The 23,417-nt window shown below is 45.1% G+C and overlaps 1 protein-coding gene across 2 annotated transcripts in view; it reads left to right on the top strand.

The window, feature by feature from the left end:
* The window catches only part of LOC147432824 (uncharacterized), an 80,584-nt gene extending 65,772 nt beyond the window's left edge, over positions 1-14,812 (top strand). The window contains exons 12-14 of one of the 2 annotated variants that reach the window (XM_086492625.1): positions 13,482-13,595; positions 13,715-13,778; positions 14,254-14,812. In XM_086492625.1, the coding sequence (XP_086348751.1) occupies positions 13,482-13,595; positions 13,715-13,778; positions 14,254-14,301 (226 nt within the window). In that variant the 3' untranslated portion in view covers positions 14,302-14,812. Of the gene's footprint in view, positions 1-13,435; positions 13,596-13,714; positions 13,779-14,253 lie in introns of both variants that reach the window. The other variant, XM_086492626.1, reaches the window with a different exon arrangement.
* The last annotated feature ends 8,605 nt before the right edge of the window (positions 14,813-23,417 follow it).

Below are 23,417 nucleotides of genomic sequence, written 5' to 3'. Positions count from 1 at the left end.
GGAAACGATCACGAATGAAACACTTGAACAATGCGTGCGTATCAATCATGCGAACACATAATACTTCCTGTGAGGGTTCTTTGGACCTAGGCTCGAGAGCCAAGATCGCTTCTTCCTGAATGATCGAATCGTTTTGTGGGGGTTCTTTGGACCTTGACTCGAAAGCCAAGATCGGTTCTTCGTGACTGATCGAATCTACAACGAGGTTAGCTTCGCTAGAAAAAGCATCCACTAACACATCATCTTTGTGAACAATCACATCATCTTCATGCAAATCATCATGCTCGTGAGAAATCACATCTTGATCATGCAAATCATCATGCTTGTCATTGGCATCCAAATCATTGGCATCCAAATCATCATGCTTATCATTGTCATTCAAATCATCATGCTTATCTTTGTCATCCAAATCATCATGCAAGTCATTGTCAATCAAATCATCATCATGCTTCACACAATCATGCAAATCCTGTGTGTCATGCTTTGGAGAAGAAGAGATTGAGAGAGTCTCCTTTTCCCGATCCTGTTGCATCTGTGCCTGCATTCGAGAAATGAGTCGCAACATCTCTTGCCTTATTGCTTTGTTCTCGCGATCTATGGCTTCCATTCTTTCTTTGTAGTTACGCTCTATGGCTGCCATTCTTTCTTTGTGTTCACACTCTATTTCTACTTTTCTTTCCTGGTCCAACTCCTCCGTAGGAGTTAGCGCAATCCTTGTCGTAGATGAGGAAGGGTCGGAAAAACCTCCAGGTGGGGAAAATTCTTCTTCGCCTCTCTCATGCTCATCACCTCCAAGCGAAGTATCCATTCCGCTTCGAGTGATGATCATTCTGAAGTCGTGGGTTCTTGTGGGTTCTTAAGTTCATGAGGAACTTGGGTTCTTGGGTTCTTGGGGGTCTTGAGGTTCTTGAGGGTCTTGAGGTTTTCTTTCGCTTGCAAATCACGTTTGAGACTTCTCTTCACCCGAGTTCTACTCCTTTCCGTGGGCGCACCCCTTGGCGATCTTGCGATCACACCAAGGTTGCTTTTTCCCATTTCACGTCGATTGGCCGGCCGCTAAGTGCACGGTCCGCTCTCAATGAGTGAACAGAGACACAAGGCGAGGCTGGACAAGCCCTTCTTTCTTGGGATTCTTGTCACTCTTCAAAAACACGATTAGAAATCGACACGCCCAAGCGAAATTGGGTTCGTGCGACCTCAACAAGCAAAAAAAAATTATGTGGTTCTTTCCTTGAGTATACAAAACACTGCCAAAGCTCTGATACCAATGTTAGGTGCAGCGGAATGATTGTTTGCGCTTTGCTCAAGATGAGTGCTCCGAATTGTGCTCAAGGTTCCTTTTGTTCTTATGGAAGGTAGAGCCTTCCGTTCTTAATGACAGAATGCTATGATCACAAACAAAGTGAATAGACATTGTGCGTGTAAGTGTATGAGACTGAGAGATAGAGAGAGAAGAGAGATACGACACCAGAGACGTTGTAAAACCTCTTCCGAAGGCCCCACTCTCGTCGGCGAGAGTGGTCTACTTATGATTGCACAATCTGGTACAAATGGTATGCATGAGACTGATGCAAGTTTAGGCTATGTCGATGATGACGACGGTGATGACGAAGTCGACCTAAGGGCTGAAATCTGCAATCTTTCTACTGCTATCCAAAAACACTATGGGCTGAAATCTGCTAATATTCTATCTGCTCAATTCGGACTCTATGTCGGTGACGATATCCATGGCGTCGATGCGACGACGACGCGCTGAAAACGCAGATGCTGAAATCTGCGTTTTCCGGGCTGAAACTGTAAACCTTGCGGAAACTGACCGTGCGGCGAGGAACTGCTGCGGGAAGGTGAGATCTGCGAGGTTCAGGACTTGATCTGCGAAGGCTAACTGCTGAAAACTGAAAACGCTGATGGTTCTGGAGTTTCCGTCGCGATGATGGTGCAAAACGCGGGGCTGATCTGCAACTAGAAACGCTAGGGCTGAATTCTGGTGTTTCTGTCGTCGGGATTCTGCAGATGCAAAAACGCTAGGCTGATCTGCTGTGTTCTTGTCGCCGTGGCTCTGCAAATGCAAAACGCTGGCTAGTCTGTGGTGATTTGACCCAAAAACGCTAGGCTGTTGCTTGGGAGCAAAAACGCTAGGTCACTTGGGGGGTCCTGCTGGGGTTCTGCTGAGAAGGTGCCTGTTGAGCATGTGCTCCTGTTGCCTCTTCTGCCAAATAGCGCTACCTCTAGTTTGCTTATATACAAACTTAGCAAAATTGCCCTACCTACTTTTGTTGGAAAGTCACTTAAAAATAATAAGTGAAAAATGTCAAAAATAGGGAAAATAGGCTAAATGCAGTGAAAATTCCCCTAACTGAATCTGATGGATCCTGAAGGGAATACTGATGATCATGCTGTGTGCAACCAGAGGATATGCATCTATACTAAGTGACTGGGTATGCACGGTCTACGAATAGACTCACAAAAGTGCCAGATCACTTCTAAATCTAGACTGACTGGACTGACTGAACCCTGATGATGCTGTAGCTTGTCCACGGACACATAGGGATAGATGTGTCACGTGACATACAGGGTTTATTGCTTGTGGAAGTAGAGTTGCCTGCGGTCAAGATGTTAGAAAAGTTGCTTGGGTAGTCCAGTGATGCATTCAAAGATAGGCTCTACAATTATAAGAGGTTGAGTTGGATAGGATGAGCGCATTGGAACATTATGAGCAGATGCAAGATAAGGCTTTAGAAAAGATAAATGAAAAGGTCAAAAGTAGGGGTATCAAGAAACATGACTTGGTTTTACGCTACAACAGTAAGCTGAACAAGACATTCCAAAAGAAGTTTCAAATTAAGTGGGAAGGACCTTTCAATGTAGTGGAGTGTTTTTCAAATAGTACATATCAGCTGGCTAACTTGGATGGGATTCTACATAAGTCAAGGGTAAATGGATTGCGTCTTAAATTATATCATGCTAAATTAATGATGGTGGAGCAAGATGAGTTGTCTGCAGAACAGGTAATGTATGTGAGAGATGAGGAGACTTGTGACGCGGCGAGTCTCATATCTCTTTTTGCTGCCGCTGATCATGAATAATCTAACAGGCTAGGAGATGAGCAAATTATGTTAGGAGTTTTTTGGAAGAAGTGATTGCGCATATGTACATATACATGCATGGTGCATCAAATAAAGAATTGCCCATTTTCCAGAGCTAGGTGGTTATGTGGGGCCCACATGCGTACAGGTAGGACAACGTGTATATAGCACATTGATTTTCATCGTCACCAGTATCAGCGTGTTTTTCTACAATAATGAGGAGTTTGTGGAGCGTAAAACGTCTCAAGAAAGCTATCAGCGGGCCGACGCCATGAGGTAAGCAAGTGCGTCAAGTGGCGTTAGGAGGTTGAATGGGGTCAATACTTGCACGTGGTAAGCGAGAACACAACGGGGGTGTTTTCTTGTGATGAATTATGTAAAAAGGTCATCATGAGAACTGTATTTGGGGGACCATTTCACATGATTGTGGGATGCATTATTGGGAAAAGTTGAGTGCTAGGTGTGCGGATGGATGTAGAAGGGTGACAAAAATGCACTATGTGGCCATTTTTTGGCCTGTTCGGGGTGCGTTTGAGGTCAATCAAAAGGCCAAAGGTGCCCGAGGGATTAAGTGAAGTGTGGACACTTGAAAACCTGAGAGAAACCAGAAAAAAACATGGAGAGAAGAGGAGGAACAATTGCAACTCAATTTTTGCTGTTTTTGGAGCCTGTTTTGGCCATAAACTGTTCATCCGAGGTTGGATTTGAGCACTTTGATATTGTAGACTGGGGTTTTTGGCCGTTCTGGACGCAATGGCGCTATCCATTTTGCCAAATTCCTCACTGTTTCCTGCTGTTTTGGCTGTGTAAGTTTCTTTTGGGAGCAAAGCCTTTGCTCAAATTTATAATTGTATCTGGTATATTTTATCCATATTGTGTGAGCTATTTGTCTCATTGGTGTTGGCCCAAGCTCAATTGTATCTAAACATCAGAATTCTTCCTCTTTTGAGTTGAGTTTTTTTGGGTATGTGTGTGTGTGTGTGTCTCTGTGTTGAGTGGGAAAATGGATAGTCTCTCTCCTTTCACTCCATCGATGTGTTCCCTATCTCGGCCAGGTGGGTTGTGTAAGCCGAGTGGTGCCTCATAGTGTGTGTGTGTGTGTGTGTGTGTGTGTGTATTATACCAAGAGTGTGTGTCGGTTGATTATAGAGGCGTGTGTGTTTCCATCCCGCTCACACCGTATTCAGCTTGTGGACAGATATTGAGTGGCGTCTATGAGATTTTTGGTCAGCTTCTTTTGGGCTTGATGGAATTTAGGGAGATGTATGTATGACTATTGTGGACTCGTGGAAGCAAACTATTGTGGGCAGAGGTATTCTAGTGTCTGACTGGGCAAAGTGGGTCACCCTGCAGGTTCAAGGACGCCTTGTGGGCTTCTTGAACATTTATGCGCCCAACCATGCTAGTGCACGTGCTAATTTTTGGTCACATATTGTGGAGTCCTTGCCTCATGCAAAGCAGTGGTGCATTGGGGGGACTTCAACATGCTAGAGGACTCCTCGGATAGGATTCGAGGCAGCCATGTTACTGTTCTTGGCACTGAGCTGGCTGCTTGGGAGCACCTATGTATGGCTTTGAGAATTTCGGATGTATGGCAGCTTGCAGGCTTTATACGGCCCTCGAATAGTCTCTATTTCTCTTGGTTGGACCGCAGAGTAGGGATCGTGAATCTATCCGAGATATAGATCGTTTCTATGCTAGTGTCGAGCGACCACATTTGTGACTTAGGCGGTTCAATATGCATTTTGGCAGGGACTACCTTTTCTGATCATGCGCCAATGATTCTTACTATGCTAGATCAATAGAGGCGTGACATTGTCATGTTGCACGATCGAGAGAGGATTTTGTTGGATATAGAGCTCAAAGAGCAAGTTGTGGTTATCTTGACAACGAGTGTGGACACATAAGGGGACCCTGCTGCTAGAGCGGCCTCTGGCCTCGTGAAGCTTAGTCGGTTTTTCTTCCAGAAGTCAACTACTCCTTTGGTTGTGATTAGGGAGGATGAGGAACAGCTTTGACGAGACATTGCTTCCCTTCAGACGATACAAGAGTGTCACCCAGATAGCCCTTGGATAAAGGAGCAAACGTAGTAGACTCGGCAGGAGCTGATCACCATTGAGGAGCAGCGCCATGAGTTTGTCTTCCATGGTCAGGCATCTCAGTGGACTCAATTGGGTGACAGAGTTACTATTGAGTTTTTTTGAGATTGTGGGTCCTCGCTATGCGCACACTAGTGTTTGCCAGTTGAGGAGGCCAGATGGGTCTGTTACTACAGAGCCCAAGGATGTGTGTGCAATTGCTATTGACTTTTACTGTGAGTTACTTTCAGCCCGAGCCACAATCAAAGTGTCGAGATGCATGCAGAGAGGAGGTGTGGGCACAAATGCCTTGTTTAGTCACTGCGGAGATGCGCCAGAGGCTGGAGAGCCCTCTTCAACCAGAGGAGCTTCAAGAGGCCCCGAGGGCACTTCCCCTAGGTAGCTGCTCAGGGGAAGATGGTTTGACTCCTAGCTTCCTTTTGGAGGATTGGGAGGTGCTTGGTCGAGATCCTTGTAGTGCCTACCAACACATTCTTCACACTGGGGAGATGCCTGACAGCATGAGTGGAATTGATCTATCTTTTGCCCAAGGAGGGTGGCTCTGTGGACGAAATTCGGGAATGGTGACCCATCACCATTTTCAACTCAGCCTACAAAATTTTAGCGAAGGCTCCAATTTTTAGAATTCAGCCACTACTTGAGAGCATTATTCATGAGACACAGATAGGCTTTGTCAAGGATGATGCATTTTCACTTTTTGGGAGGCGACTGCCCTTGCACGTCTCCAAGGAGAGGATCTTGTGGTACTCTGATTTTGAGAAGGCGTATGAGAGAGTTGATTGGGGCTTCCTTGAGGGCACTATGCGACGGATAGGGTTTTCAGATGCATGGATTTGGGGAGTGTCAGCTCTCTACAGGTGTGCACATAGTTAGGTGCTTTTGGTAGGGGGAAGAGGGGAACGCTCCATGCTCACACGTTCAGTTCGACAGGGCTTCCGTGTTTCTCCCCTTCTGCTCCTCTTCAATGCTGAGGCGATGAGCAGATTTCTGACCCCACAGGAGGTAGGTTTGCGGGGACTGCAACCGCCCATTAGAGGAGATGAGCTTTTGGATACTAAGTTTGCTGATGACTCATGCATGTTTCTTGAGGGCCGGGAGGCCAACTTGCGTAGGTGTAAGCAGTCTCTTGACTTATTTTGTTGCGCATTGAGAGCACTGATTAACTAGCGGAAGACAATTGCTTTTTGGTTGGTAGTGCTCCCATGCCTGATTGGTTGCAGAGCGAGGGCTTTAGGTGGATTCCTCAAGGACACCTATATGCTACTTGGACTTCCAGGTTGGTTTGGATCTCTCACCAGAGCAACAGATTGCTCCTCCTCTCCTTTCCATTAGGAGGAAACTGCTTCATTGGAGCTCAGCATGGCTCTCTCCTGCTGGCAAGGTTGTGGTGGCCAGCCAGGTGTTGTTGGTTACCATGTGGTACATCACGTCTTGTTGGATCTTCTCGAGCTCTTGCATTAGCTAGTTGGAGTGGTTGATCAAGAACTTTTTGTAGTCTGGGTGCGACACAGTCGGCTCGAGCCAAGGTCTCTTGGCAGGTCATCACTTTACCTTGAGGGTTGGGGATCATCGACCCAGCACAGCAGAGGAGAGCCCTCCTTGGGAAGCTTGTGGTTAGAGGACTTCTTCTTGGGGAGGAGCCCTGGAAGGAGCTGTGTCTTCACTGGATTCAGGCTTGTGTCTCACAGATAGGCGACCATTGGAGACCCTCCGCCCAATGGATTTTCACCTTTTCACAGAGATGCGTAGAGTATGCCTGAGTAGGAGGTGGGAGGATCGCTTTGGTGCGAGCCTGCTTTGGTCTTGGGAGCAGCTGTGTGGTGGTCTTGAGCAGCACCAGCCCACATGCATTGAGGAGCATTTGAGGTAGCCACTTGTGTGGAACCCTTCGGTCAACACTCAGCGAGGCCACATGGTTGGTAGCAAGCCTCATGTTTCTTGGGGTCTCAAGGCATTCAGTTGCGAGACATGGGGGTGTAGAGCATGTGTTAGTATATTGTAGAGGCTATACCTGTAGAGTAGCACACCCTTATGGAGCCGACAAATCCTTGATGGATGGGGACTTTTACATGACTGGAGATCCTCATCTCAGTTAGGGCTTGCACGGACACGCGTACCTGCATGTTCTTCGTGGTTCAGAGGGAGGTCCGCCTCCATAGAGTCACTGCCAAGGCACCAGAGGTGGCCGAGTGCTGATTTCAGTAGATCAAAGTTGTGGGCATTAGTGGGAGGACTTGTGTCATAGACCTGACCCGCCAGATCTTGAGTCAAGACACTAGCGGCTCTGGGCTTGGGAAAGCCGCCCCCTAGTGCGAGTGCAGTTGGACATGGGGGAGTAATTTTGGTGGGATCCCTCTAATCCAACCTCACCTGGGGACCACCTTCTTCCAGTGCACAGCTCAGCTGGGTTGCCACATACTGACAGCACGGAGGGAGGCTCATCCCACTGCAACAACTCACTGGCAGGAGGAGGGCCTCACGACCGAGTTCTTGGTAGATTTTTTGGGAGAGTTTGTGGGGCAGCAGACAGCCGAGGGGATGTTCTAGTGGCTGGCTGCACATTGAGCTACTGCAGTCGGGAGTTGGTTGGTGCACAGTGGCCTCTTAGCAGTATGTGCCGCCTGTGACCACCCACTTGAGACTCAGTCTCACTATTTGTGGGGATTTCTCCATGACACAACAAGTCTGGCTGATGCTTGCACTCTCCACAGCCAGCCAGTACACTAAGGGTGCTGCAGGTTGGTCCAAACTCACGGGCCCAGCACTTCCTTTTGAGATGGCGTTAGTCAAGAGGATGATTGTGATACAGGAACGCCAGCCTACACTCCAGCCAACCACAAAGTTAGTCCCATAGGAGTGGAGCAGAGATAGAGAGTGGTGTTGGGAGCTCATCTACAACTTGACATTGTGGTTCATCTGGCGAGCCTGCCGCTTCCGCATCTTCAAGGCTCGACCAGCCCCACCCTAGGAGACTGTCCGGGACATTTGGCTGGAGCTGATCCACACACCAAGGGTCAGTTTGAGAGACTCCAAGGCACCTCCAACAGCATGCCGGAGTGTTGGGAGGCCCTCTGTGACTTTGGCGCCCAGGGACCCTTCTTTCACCATGGTTCATAGCGTGCCTAGATGGCAGTACGGTCCACCCATGTGGCTGTTTCTTCCTCCCATCTCCTGATTTAGCCTCATCGTACATAGTTGGTTTTTCATTGGGTTTTCCGGGCGCGGGGTAGTTCTAGGATTCTTCCTCCATGCCACTAGAATTGGGGGGAATAGAGGAAGCAAAAAAGAAATAGACAGATGGGCAAGATGAAGAATAATCAGCAATCTTTCACCGGCTCTCTATTCTCTAGTCCGGTGGTAGGTTCTGCAGCTTGCTTCAGCCAGAGAGATATATGATATGATATGATATATTAACGTCTTCAAAAGGCCAAAATGACCTATGAGACCATCAGATACAAAGTGGTGAATCTAATACAATGTCTGAAGTACAAGTACTGAAAGTAGAAAAAATGAAAACTGAAAATGAAGTGTGAGATATGAAATGTGAAATGTGAAAATGTAGAAAGTGTAGAAAAGGCCCTCAATGGCAATCTGGGTGTCGTGCTAGAATGCCTCTAATCCTCTGCTGGTGTCTCCGTCGATGGAGTGTGCTCCTGTGTCTCGGTCGTGGTCGTCTCGATCTCCCGAGCTCAGTCGCCCTGTCAATGAGGGTGCCTCTGGTATGAATGTGGGTACAACCCTGTGCTGGTGGTTGGTCTCTTGGCTCCCTCGATCCAAAGAAGTCTGTGATCTGTCTCTGCAACTGTCGTACTCCATGTCTCCCCAATAGACTATCTCTATGTCGGTGTAGCTCAAGTAGATATAAGCCAAGGCATCTCTGGTCCTGATACCTCATGACTCTATCTAGGGGTCCAAAACCCTCCCTGAATAAGCAATGGAAGCGCCCTCATATCTCATAATACACAGTGCAGTGGCATATGTAGTGTAGCTCTGTCTCTGGCTCTCTACCGCATAGTTGACATATCCTAGACTCTGGTGGTATCCCTCTGAATCTACCCGTCTCAATCTCCAGCTGGTGTGAGGATGTGCGAATCTGACCAATAGCACATCGCAGACCATGAGATAAATGAGTGTCCATGTAGTTCGGACGAGTCACAAACCCATCTCCTGAAAGTTGGAGAAGGTGCTCTTTGTAGAAAGCCATCTTCATGCCCAACTCCTGCATCGGCTCTACCCATGTCCTCCTGGTGTCCAACTGTATAAGATCCTGACAAATGAGTCTAGTGATCTCCGTCCGTGTGACTGGCAGGGAGGGTGCATCCAGGGAGTACTGAAAGGGAGGCAATCTATCCATGCTCAGACCATGCCTCTGAAACCATGAGGTCATCTGTGCATACCAACATGATGTATCTCCCTGCATCGCTAACTGTCTAGAGGACTCAAGAGCCAGTCTAGTATATCTGCCTCTATGTGTATCCCATAGGCTGTGCATAAAGGACACTGATTTGGTAAGAGCCTCAATCTCTATAGGAGGGGCGGCTACCTCCGCTCGAATAATCGCATGTGGTACAGAGGCCTTTGGCTCTAATCATCGGGGATATCATAAATACCAAGGGTCTCTCCATATTCCTCCAACTGTCATGATTCACAGATGGTCCCCAAACTTGGACCCCATAAAGCATAGCTGAAGCAACCAAAGTATCAAAGAGCCATAGTTTTGTTCGTGGTTCTTGAAACTGAACCTGCGAACACATCCTCTCTAGCCCTCCCAATGCCGCATAGGCTCTGGATAGTCTAGTCTCTGCTACTCTCCTCAGGGTAAACCTCGGTCCCGTGAATACCACCCCTAGATATGTATATTCATCTGTGTACTCCACAGTGTCCTGGCCATATACGAGTGTAGGTGGCGATCTCTTGACCCATTGTGGTGTGGTGTTAAACACCATAACCTTGGTTTTACCAAGGTTCACAGACAGTCCACTATCCTCTGCAAAGTTGTGCAATGCATCCAAATGTCTTTGCATGCCCTCTGGCGACTTTGACATCAACATATAATAATAAAGGGATCCATGTCCCTGCCAGCTGAGCGCCTCTGTCACCCTCTCTGCCAATGTAGTCAGAGATCTCATCTACATACATACCAAAAAGTGTAGGGGACAAAGGACACCCCTGTTTCACTCCAATAGTGGAATGAACAATGTCAGAAAACCCCTCAAGAGTGCGTACCTGGCCAGTCACTGAGCCGTATAAAGCCATGATCCCCCATATGATCTCTGTGGGTACTCCCAACTTCAGCAGCCTGTGCATCAATCTGGCCCTCGGCACTGTGTCAAATGCCTTGCGGAAGTCCACAAAGCAACAATACATCCGTCTCCCATGTGCCCGACCCTCCTCAATAATGGCTCTGAGTGTAAGAATATGGTCCAAAGTGGAGAAACCCCTCCTCAATCCAGCTTGTCCTGCTGCTCGTATGCCCTCATTTTGTGCCCATTTACTCAGTTGCTGTTCAAGAATGGATGTATACAACCGTGTCAATGTGTGCCCTATCATAATAGTACGGTAGTTCCCTGGCACCGTGGGGTCCCCTGCCTTGAAAAGAGGTACAATAGTAGATAATCTCCAGGACTCGGGTAGTCCCTCACACATGACACGGTTAAACAACCGCGCAAGAACCTCTGACAGTAAATCTCTAGCATGTATCAAGTGCTCTGCCACCAAACCATCATGATCATATGCTCTCCTAGTCCTCATCCTGTCAATGGCGTTCTTCACCATCTCAGTGGTAAAGAAGGTACTAGTGGCTGGACATGGCTCTAGAGGGTCTGGTAATGGTGGTTGCCCAGGTACTGTATATAATGATGCTGCATATTGACCCCAAATCTCGAGAGAGGTAATCACTGGAGGAGGTGAGTGCTCATGGAAGAGACGCCAGGCCTCACGTGAATCTCGGCTCAAAAAGAGCTGATACAAATCACGTTCCATCTGGGCTAAAAAGGCCCGCTTCTTCCGTCACACTAAACGCCGAAGGGTAATCCGAGACTGTCTATATGTAATGACTCAAAGTATAAGCTCGCTCTGAATCTGAACTCTCATCTCTCTGCACTCCTCATCATACCAACTATTCTGAGGCATGTTCCCAGAACGTCTTCTCTGATCTGGTTGAGTGTGTGGGTATGCCTCTGCTTTGTTGCCCCATGCAAGATCTCCGTCAATAAAGTGGTGATCTCCTCTACTGTATATACAGGCTCGGCTGCCCCCATCCGTCTGTACATCTCTTCCACATAAACTGAATCCGTCTCTGGTGTAAAAGTATACCGTGTGTGTGCACTCCTCCGTGGTGTCTGAGAGACACTATACTGGAAAGAGACTGGAAAAGTCAGGAGAGCATGGTCCACTGCTACTCCAACAGGCCTAGGGCCCACACTGAGATCCTGAATATGAGAAATGAAGCTCGGTGAAGTCATGACATAGTCCACTGTACTGGCCCCATGTCTGTGTGGAAAGCATGTGAATCCCCCAGACGAAGGAAAAATCTCTAGACCATTAAGTATGGCCAGACCATGCGTAGTTGTCATCTCCATGAGATATCTCCCATACTCTATGTGCTCTTTATCCTGTGAGTGTCTGTCAAGTCCCATCTCCGATATATCCATCTCTCTAAGCATCTCCTCCGAGGTATCATAAAATACCGTTTGGGAGTTGGCCGTCCTGGCATTAAAGTCTCCCAAGAGAATGATATCTCCATCTCTAGAGAACTCCCATATGTCATCATCAAGTATAGAGAAAGGGGATTGCCCTCTAGGTGAGGTATAGACTGATGTGCTAGGGGGAAAGTAACATATAGCAATGTATAAGAATCTGCCTGTCTCAGCTCTCAGTCTCACCCACATGTATCTCGCCTGGTCATCTCTCCGGAAAATCTGTAATAGCGGCTGCAACTCTTCCTTGAATAAGACTGCTACCCCTCCTGAATCATGCCTACCAAGCATCGCTTTATCTAATTCTTTCCTCATATCTGCATACATAGAATTCTTATAACTATCTGCATTTGCGTACATCTCTTTCCTGATGTCATCTCTCATAAAGCTGTGCTCAGATTTAATCATCACTTGAACCCTTTCCATCATTAAATCATCTTGGACTCTGACGGTTTTCCTTGCTCGCAGTGAGCTTGGCAAGAGTATACTATCTCTGTTCCTCCGCTTGAAAGTCGCTTTCATTTTTTGTGGGGTGGTGAAGCCACTTGCATCACCATCCTGGACTGGTTGGTCCATCTAAGGAAGAAGAACAAAGCGAGCACTGAGTCAAGGCCCTCACCAGCGGAGGTCTCACCTCCGCCCTGGCTGGCCTCGCCCTAGTCACAAGGTACTCGCCCTCGTCCTGGCTGACTCCTCGCCCTTGATCAGGTTCAGCAGCTCGCCCACGACCCTCGTCCAGCAGAGAGAGAGCTTGCCCCTTCGTCCCTCGTCCAGCAGGTTGGCAACGCGACTGCTCGCCCTTGTCTCAGCCAGCTCGCCTTCGCCCGCGATCCTCGCCAAGAGCCTGCTCGCCCTCGCCCTGAGCCTGCTCGCTCTCGCCTCAGCCACCTCGTCCCTCGACCAGTAGGTTGCCCTCGCCTCAGCCTGCTCGTCCCTCGTCCCACGTCTGAGCCTGCTCGTCCCTTGTCCACAGCAGGTCGCCCTCGTCCCTCGTCCTCAGCAGAGGTCGCCCTCGACGAGAGAGAGAGAGAGAGAGAGAGAGAGAGAGAGAGAGAGAGAGAGAGAGAGAGAGAGAGAGAGAGGCACGTGAGCGGCAGAGGGGCAAGTGTTGCTCCTAATACTTGATTCGGACCTGTGCGTTGGAGTTGAAGTCATTGGTGTTTGGACCTGTGTGTCAGAGTTCAAAGCACATTTGCATTTGGCGAGGAACCAACATGGTGTATACAAAGCACTATGGTTGTGCTACAGACAATTTATTGTTGCTGGCGGGATTATGGACAAAGTGACTATTTGCTTATCCTGGATTCATCTGGTTTATATAAGGGTCTCACTTATGTGTTCTGTGAAAGTGCTTGAGGCCTATTAATTTTTAATAAGCTCAGGCTTTTTCTGACTATATGAGGTCTCAATGTATGCGTTCAGTGAAAGTGTTTGAGACCTATTAATTTTTAATAAGCTCAGGCTTTTTCTGACTAAATAAAGCATAGGATATAAGGAATCAATCAAATATAACGTGTTGTTTATGGCAACATCTGAATTTTAGAAAATGCAGGCATCCATGGCCGGGAATTGACAACTCATGGGCTGCCATATTTCAGATTGCAAAAGCTAGCAGTGGACCTCCTATTCCCGAAACTGCATCGGATGATGCCAAAAATTTTCTCGGCAACTGTTTTCACCTCGATCCAAAATTGCGCCCGAGTGCTTCTCAGGTAAGCCCACCACAACTGAACACACTCTTTTGTTTTGCTCAGGTAAGGCCATTCTTTAAATGTATTCACAAACAAGAAGAAGAGTTTGAGAATTTCTCAAATTTCTGTTGTGCAAATAGTTGCTGGAGCATCCATTTGTTGCTAAAGCTCCCGAATTGGACCAAAAAGTGGTGTTCTGATGAGGTAAAAAGAAGATTTTAGTGGCAAAATGTGGAGTATTTTATTCAGTTAAGTCAGCAGCCGGAGGAGTTCGAAGTAAGAAGCGTTATTTCTTCCATGTTTATAACCAAGTCATTGCTGTCATCATGTATGTGTGTGTGTGTGTGTGAATGAAAGGAATGCTTATTAATTTTTCTTAAAGGCGAACATGGCCAATGACACCAATCAAGGTGTAATTGATGATGATATCTCATCATAAAAGATCCAAATATGAAATTTATCCTCCTAATTAAACCTCTAAATAGAAATTAAAATGCTCATGGGCGTAAGCTTTTACGAGTCGTGCTCATCCCGTCAGTGTGTGCCTTGAGAGGGAGACACTCCAAAAGTCGTCGTGCACTTTTCAATTTTGCTGGTGGTGGCAAAAAGATCTCTAATGGCCATGAGGCCTATGAGACCAAAACAGTACATGCAATGATACCCTTTTTTTTTTTGGCAGGAAAAGCGCCTGCATATTGTGTACAAAAGAGACCTCTGGAGATGCTAAATGCCCTATCACCTAGAGGATGTACAAAAACAGGGATAATATGAGGGCTATGTATATACTGGCCTGTATGAGGAATGCAAAATGAACCACTGGGGAGGTGCATAATGCCATGTGATGTGACCAGTTGAGACTGAAGAACTGAGGATCTTGCCCATGTCTGAAGAAATGAGCATCTATGCCTCTCCGTTACCCTGGAGGAGCTTGCTAAAGTGTCCCACTAGCTTTGAAGAGTATGTAGTAGCTCAATCCAAATGCATACAATGATAACTTTATCTACCATCTAAGCCCTCTTAGAGAAATACACAAAGTGAAGGGGTCATGATTCTAAAACAATGAAATGAAGTTGAAGTCATATGAGGCTCTTAAATTTGTAAACCAAAAATCCAAAGAAGATTTCATTTTTTCACATGCAAAAGTGAAATGTATGCCCATCTCCCTTCTTCACCAAGGCTTGTTATATAGAGCCAAAACAACCAGGGCTAAAGCTTAATGATGTCTTCACTGAAAAATATCAAAGATCACCTTAATCTACTCTCTCAATGTGGCGTAACAAGATGTATCCCTATATGACAGAGATGTTATGGTATCCTCCTATGCGTGCGTGCACACACAAATGACATGAATTGTTATATTAGCCGTCTTCAAAAGGCCAAAATGACCTATGAGATCAAACCAGCAAAATAAAAATGAAGTAAAGAAAAAACTAAAATAATCATCATCATCAATGTCCAAGGATGCCGACATTGGGGGTTGTCGGGAATGTATTGCATCGGTCATATCTCATGTTGTGCTAAAATAATCTTGATTCTTTGATGGAGCCTCCGCCGATGTCGTGGTTGCCCTCGTAGACGTATGCATCTAGCTTTCCCGAGGTCAATAATTGTCAACTAATATACCTCTGGTATATGTGGGCTCTAAAGTCTGTTGTTAAGCTTGCTCATCTGATTGTCAATAGTGATCTCCCTCTGTGAATGTTTCCCTCTGCTTGATCTTCTCAAGGGACTCTTCCTGTGTCTATGTAACTTTAGTAAAAACAACCCGAGGCATCTTTGATCTTAACATCTCATGACTCTAGCAAGTGGTCCAAAGCTCTCTCTGAATGGACAATGAAAGCGACCTCATATCTCATAGTTAACCGGACAATGACATGTGATATAACTCTGTCTCTGGCTCTAAATGACACAATTGACAAATCTTGGCCTCTACTGGTACTCTTCTAAATCTACAAGTCTCAATCCCTCATTGATGTGATGATGTGCACATCTGACCAATAGCATATCGTATCCCATGGGATAAATGAGTGTTCATATAGGTAGTTTTGATCTCACATCCATCCTCTGTGAGTTGGAGAAGATACTCTCTATAGAAAGCCATCTTCGTGTCCAACTCATGTGTCGAATGTATCCATGTGCTCTCGGTATCTAGCTAAATCAGATCTTGGCATGTTCCATGTCCCTGCCAATTGTGCTCCTTTATCACCATCCCTCTCAATGTATGTGAGACACCTCATCCACATACATGTCCAAGAGTGTAGGAGATAGCGGGCAACCCTATTTCACCCCGATAGTGGAGTGAACCAATCAAAAAATCTCCTTTGAAGTGCGTACATACCCCATTACTGACTTGTATAGAGCATGGTCTTGTAAAACAACTCTGTGGGTAACCCCATCTCCTGCAGTCTATGCATCAATCTAGCTATGGGCACTGTATCGAAGTCTTTGCAGAAAACCACGAAGCAACAATAGAGCCGTCTCCCATGTGATCTCCCTTCCACAATAATGACCGAGTGTCAGAACATGATCAAGAGCAAGAAGCCTCTCCTGAAACCTGCTTGCTTGTCCTGTTGCTCGTACACTCTCTCTCTCTCTCTCTCTCTTTGCCTATCTACTCAACGGTTGCTCAAGGATAGAAACATGCAACCATGCCAATGTGTGTCCAATCATGATAGTGCGGTAGTTCCCAGGTTTCATAGGGTCCTTGACTTGAAGATATGTAATATAGTAGGCAAACTCCAAGTATCAGGTAGGCCCTCACATATGCATGGTTGAACATTACTGCTAGAAGCTTTGCAAGAATATCTATGGCATGTATAAAATGATTTCTCTACTAGGGCATCATGATTATATGCTCTCTTGGTTCTCATCTTGTCAATGACATTCTTTGCTATCTCGACAGTAAAGAAAGCGCATGTGTGTGGGCATGGCTTTGTGGCGGATCCGGAAGAGGTGGCTGGCCCGAGATTGTGTAGTGCATATTGACCCCATAGGGGAGAGAATGCCCATGGAAGAGTCGCCATGCATCGCTGAGTCCTGGCTCAAAAACAATTGGTGTAAATCTTGCTCTAATCGAGCCAGAAACGCCCTCTTCTTTCGTCACACCAAGCGTCGAGAAGCAATCCGTGATTGCATGTGAGTGATGACTCCTAGAAGTACCTCCCTTGAAAGTTGGGCTCTCTTCTCTCTGCACTCCTCATCATACCAGCTATTCAGGGATATGCTCCCAGAGCGTCGTGGCTGCCTAAGCTCAGTGTGTGGATATGTCTCTACTATTGCATTCTGCAGCATCCCTGTCAACATATAAGTGAGCTCCTCTAGAGGTCGCCCCGGATCCTCTTTGTAGAAGTGTCTATATATACTAGCTATGTAGACAGAATCAGTCTCCGAAGTAAAAGTGTATTGATATGCATATATATCTGTGCCAATTGAGCCATGCTGAACTAGAATGAGGCAGTAAATATGAGGAGGGCATGATCTAGTGCTACCCCGATAGGCCTAGGCCCGATTGTAAAGTCTTGAATAGAGGGTATAAAATTGGGCTGGGCCAAAACATAATCCATTGTGCAGTGTGCTAGCCCCATGTCTATGAGAAAATCAAGTAAACCCACTGGATGCTGGAAATCTCTGGCGATGGTGCAAGATGGCCAGTCCATGTGCAATCCCCATGTATGTCAGATAGCCTCCATACCTAGTGTGCTCCTCATCTTGCAAACACCTGGCAATCGCGTATCATTGACATCCAACTCTCTCAACATTTCCTCTGAGGTATGGTAAAAAGTTGTTTGAGAGTGGCCCATCTTGGCATTAAAGTCTCCCAAAAGAATGACATCTCCATCCCTAGAGAACTCCCATACGTCCTCATCCAATATCATGAGGGCGACTCCCCCTTGGGCGATGCATAATGAGATGTGCTAGGGACAAAATAGCATATTGCAATGAAGAGTGGCCTCCTTGTCTCTGCTCTCACTCTGACTCACATATATCTAGCCTGCTCATCTCTTCGAACAATACGAATGAAGGGATGAAGCTCCTCTCTGAATAAGATTGCCACGCTTCCTGACCCACGTCCTCTATGTGTTAATCTCACCTCCTATCTACAAGTATTCTCCCAATGGTATCCTATCACTCTGGGTAATGTGCCGCCAGGAGTCTGATGCGTCTCTGATTAAAAAATAATTTCTCTTCCCTTGAAGCTATCCTCAAATGCGCCTACATCTAGCTTCATTGATCCAGTACAATTTCATGCTGCCATTTTAAGGTTGTTCCCATAGGTCTCGCACTGTCATGCGGTGCGTCTTTACAAAACCACTACTCTTCCTCCTATGTAGATACAATTTTCCCTCTCTCCCTTGCTGCCTTGATCTCTAGGATTAGCTCTTGCATGTGTGCTACTTGTGTGAGACTGAGTCATCACCTAAAAATATCCCAATTTACTTGAATGTTTGACTCTTCTTCAAGAAGTCCTTCCTAGCTTCTAACGTGGGGAAACGTATAATAAGTGCTCTTTCCTTGGAACTTTTTTTCTCATCATTTTCCTTTTTTCCCACTCTCCAAGCACTTCTATGTGTGGGTTCAACAATACCCATGCACTGCAAGAGTCCTTTCACTTCTTCTTCTACTTTTTCAGTGTCTTTCTTCTACTTTCTACAATGCTCATGTGCTTCAAGAGTTCTTTAAATTCTTCTTCTACTTTGAGACTTGTAACACACACATGAAGGGCTCTCATCTTCCTCTTTTGCTCCTCCTCAATTGTCATATTGATGATAGTGGATGTCAATGTGGCTTTATGCATCTTATCTTTTCCTTTCTTTGCACCCTTGATCCACTATTCAACTTTATCAACCATCTCTTGTGTTTTGACTAGGTGCGTCCATGAAGAGGTCGTTCATATCTCCTGTTCTTCCTCTTCACATAGAGTTTTCACTTGCTCCTTAATGCTTTTGAGCTCCTTTATCATTGAGGGTTGATTTTTCCCTCCTTTGCAGGGGTATTTTTACAAGCTGCGAATGTTAGAAATAGGGTTGCAGGGAAACACACACAACTCGGAGAAGATGAAGAAGCTTATGGAACACATAAAAGAGTAGTATTACTTAGTGTGCAATGGAAAGATAAGTTAGCCCTAGAGTGATGGGCGTATATACAATGCACGGGGGAAAAAAACCTCTTAGTGAGAGAAAAAATGCCCCGGCGGTCCTAAGTGTGTCACACATCACTACCACATATATATGGTAACAATTCGCCCCTAGGAGTGATGCGGTGAACGAGAGCTGGCACATAGAGTATAGGGAAGTGCCATGCCCTGGGGACATGATTAGTGCACAAAGGGAAGTAAGCCCAAAGCTTTGCGGAAAACTTCAAATTTCTCACGAGACAATGCCTTTGTGAAAAGATATGCAAGGTTTTCTTGTGTTGGTACATAAGCCACACTGCTCTCTCATGCTAAGAGTCTCTCCCTGACATAGTGATAATGCACCTCAATGTGCTTTGTGTGAGCATGAAAAAATGGGTTCCTCACAATTTTCAATGCGCTCTGACTGTTAGTGTAGGTGATGTTGGCAGTGTCGTGTCCAACACCCAAATCAGCCATAAGGCATTTGAGCCATACGCACTCAACCGTAACTGTGAAGACTACCAGGTACTCAGCCTCACAATTGGAAGTGGTCACAATAGTTGCTTCTTTCTCAACCATGGTATGCATGAACTGCTGAGCATGAAACAAGAACCACTCGTGGACACTCGCGTATCAAAACAACCAGCCCAATATGAGTTCAAAAAGCATGTAAATTTGGCGGCAATGATCCCCCCTTGGGATATAAATCTACTGACCTGTGAGAGTGCAAACTGAATATATGGCCTTGTATTGCATGTATAAACAAGGCATCCATACCAACATCCGTTTGATAAAGAGTGACATCAACAAGATGACCAACATCAAATTCAAACCTGTTTCCATGGGAGTAGCAATAGGTTTTCAATCCTCTAGTCCAAACTTACATAGCAGTGTCTCTATGTAACTTGTTTGACACAAGGCAATACCACCATCACATTGCTTATATAGCAATGTCTCTATGCAACTTGTTTGACACAAGGGAATACCACCATCACACTGCTTAAACTATATGCCCAAGTAATGATGCAACAACCCCAACCCCAACGATTAGCAAAACATCAACATAAAGAACAATGATGAGAAGTACATCACCCTCATGCTTTAAATACAAAGTGCTTTCTGTTGGAATGTTAGGAACACCTTGCTTAACCGAATGAGTGTCAACTTTCTCTTACCAAGCACAAGGAGATTGCTTCAACCCATACAAAGCTTTCTTACATTTGCATACTTTATCTTCTTGCATTTAATGAAAAAAAAGTGAGGCTGCATTACATAAATTTTCTCAAATATGTCACCATGCAAGAAAGCAGTAACAGTGTACATCCCATTGAAAATGAGATGTCAATGCACATAGAAAACGCACAGTAGTCATACGACAAGTGGGAGAAAAAATCCATATAATTTATGCCTTTTGGTTGTGCACAGACTTTTGCAACAAATTGAGCCTTATAGCGATCAATCTCACCATCCAGCTTGCATTTCAACTTGTAAACCCATTTTGTTTAATGGCCTTTTTGCCAGGAAGCAAATCACATAAAGTCCATATGTCATTTTCTATAAGTGCATCATATTCTAATTGCATGACAACCATTCAATTTTTTGAATTCTGTGCTTCATCAAAAGACAGATGTTCCTCTACATCACATAAGCTAGAAACAGCTAGAGTACAACAATCTGATGCATAAGATGCATAGAGGCCTAAACGAGTACGACTAGACAAAAGTGCATCCAACTTACTGTCACACAAAGTATGCACAACCATTTTGGCATACCTCTTGCATGGTCTTTCTCAGCCCTTTCCACATCAAGTACATCATGTACATTTGCATCAATATGCTGATCCGTAGCATTTTTAGAAACCTACATTTGCCTCATTAGAATTCCCCTTAGGCTGTACATTTGTCTCATTGGAATTTACATTCAAGTTTTCACCATTGAAAAGAGGCAACAAACTATTATGAATAAATCGAAAATAAATCTTATTCAAAATAAATCCTTCACAAACATGCTTCACAGGTGCTTTAAGAGGCGGCAAAGAAGCAACCATATCAAATTTTTGCAAACGCAGCAACCTAGCAAAGTTTAGATTTCCAAAACATGCGTGCCAAAGTTTTGGATTTGAAATAGCCTTTGAATCCACAACTACATTTGCAAAATTATGCCCACACTTATCATACAAAGTGAGCTTATACAACTGACATAAAATGCCAGATGCAATGCATATACATACAAAAGGATCTATTTGATCCCAGGTACATAAAGTGCAGCAACAAGTGTGAAATAACTGCCATTCACAGCAATCAACACAATCTTTCCAACTCCCTTGACTGGATAAGAGGCATTGTTGGCACAAGTGACTAAATTCCCATGAGGGACATCTTCGAGAGAGGTAAACAAGTCACGATGAGAGTTAATGTGCTTTGTAGCACCATTGTTAAAGTACCACACATGAGCATCTACAAAAACTGACATACATTCATCATGGATAGAAGGATCATAAGTGCACTATGCACTAAATGACACTTTGCATCTACATCAGCATTTCCTTTCATAGAAGATTCTACAATTGTTGCACTAGTAGTGGAACCAACCTTTTTCTTTCAACTTAGGACACTGCTTGATCAAGTGAACATTAGCTTTACAATAATGACAATGCATCTTCTTTTTGCCCTTTTCACCAGAATTTTCAGACGAAGTTCTGCCAACAGAAGCATTAGGAATAGGTGCTTTACCACTTGCAAAAGAACCATGAGAAGTGGCTACATTGTTGTTATTGCTTTTTTTTTAACACCAATAAAGGCCTATTCAACTACACACTGTTTAACCTTGTTGTTTCTTGAAAGTGATTCTTGCAACAACAATGTGCATAATGCATCAAATTTGACAACATTAGGATTTCCTTGGGTCATAAGTCTCGAAGTACTAGCAAAAGTTTGTAAGAATACGGCAAAGCATCAAGAATAGTTTGCACAAGGGAATTGTCAGAAATGACTTCGCCTACAGAAATAAGTGATGGGTGCAGTGGGGCTATGGAGGATGCCTCATGTGAGGAGCCATGGCGTGCAGGTGCAAGACAAGGAGAAGGTAACGAGAGAGAGAGAGAGAGAGAGAGAGAGAGAGAGAGAGAGTGAGAGAGAGAGATTCGACACAGTAAAAGAAAACGCTATGATTTTTTGATTGTAAATCATTTACATATATAGAGCCAAAAATTGCCATGCAAAACTAAAGCTGAGCTGACCTTTCTTGCATGACATAAGGGCATGTTCCTACTCTCATGATATCGCGAGTTTTTGATGTACTCGTCAACCGTGAGTTTTAGGTTCTCTCACAACCAAGGATTTTGGTGTATCCATAACCTGGTGCTATGATAGTGAACCCCCCCTTGAACAGATAGGGTGTAGGTTGAAAAATTAGCTACCAACAAATGGAGTTTTTGGTTCACTGCCAAACCTTGGGTTTAAGGTGTACCCAGGAACCTCATAAGAAGCGGGACAAATATGGGCTAAGAACAAATGTTTTTGGGAGATCTTACCACTTATGTATATGTGGTAATGTCTAACCCGTACAAAATTTGGACATGGCTGTAACTAAAAATTGATAGGCTTTTGATAAGAAATATTTGGTTTTTTTTTAACAATAGAAAAAAGCTGACGAATCTATGACACTAAAACTGGCAAAAATTCTTTTGAAAACTTTTACCACAACCATGAAATAGATCTTCATGTTCTACATCGGTTTCCTTATTGCTAGCTATATTTGATTGACACGAAAAGCCACAAAATTGGTCCATATATGGCATACATCTCCAATGTGAGGCTTTGGATAATGTCGTTAAAGAATGGATACATGCAAGTGCATGCCATTCCGAGAAACCGAAAACAAGCATGTGCCTTTGGACATGTTGCGCACTAAAAACCACATGGAGTATCTCCGTGTACTCCAACTTGATCACTTGAAAAACCACAAAGATCACCACCACTTTGCTAAGCATCACCTTGAAGGCTACAATCACCATTACTGACAAGGCCATTTTGAAAAGTATCCTCAGTGGCTCACTGATTTGCTGTAGCATTTTGATATGCTAGTCAAAAAAGGAACCACTCTATGTAGTGGAATTTTGATATGATGTTGTAATTCATCAACAAACTTCTTTGCTAGACAGCTCTTGAAGTCACCTCTTTACCCTTGCAGTACGACGTTTTGAAATGCAGTGAGAGCACTATTGACTTGGATCTGCTACAACTGTTTTGGATGCCTTTTGATATGCTGCAAAAATTCCTCACCAATTCACCACCTACTGCACTGCTCAGGAACCGCTTGAGAGAGCATTTTGATATGCCCACTCAGGATGGACGCCTACAAGCACTACCGCACTTTAGAACGCACAAGACAGAGCACGGTTTGCCTTGCTAGTGTTAAGAGCCCTTGCCATCCAATGACCACCTATCAGAACGCTACCTTGCCCGCCTAAGCTACAACTCACGAATTCTCTTTCCTTTTAAGATGTTGTGCGTAGAGGCTTCTTCACCTGCCCGCCTGGGCTCTGATACCAGTGTTGGGTGCAGCGGGGCCATGGAGGATGCCTCCTATGAGGAGCCATGGCATGCTTGTGTAGGGCAAGGAGAAGGTAAAGAGAGAGAGAGAGAGAGAGAGAGAGAGAGAGAGAGAGAGAGAGAGAGTAAAAGCAAACGCTATGATTTTTTGATTGTAAAGCATTTACATATTATATA

The sequence above is a fragment of the Adiantum capillus-veneris genome, chromosome 20, assembly GCF_014529385.1.
Source record: "Adiantum capillus-veneris isolate H3 chromosome 20, ASM1452938v2, whole genome shotgun sequence".
NCBI classification, from domain to species: Eukaryota; Viridiplantae; Streptophyta; class Polypodiopsida; order Polypodiales; family Pteridaceae; genus Adiantum; species Adiantum capillus-veneris.
The sequence above is the reverse complement of the archived record's forward strand: the minus strand, read 5'-3'. Positions and strand labels throughout refer to the sequence as shown.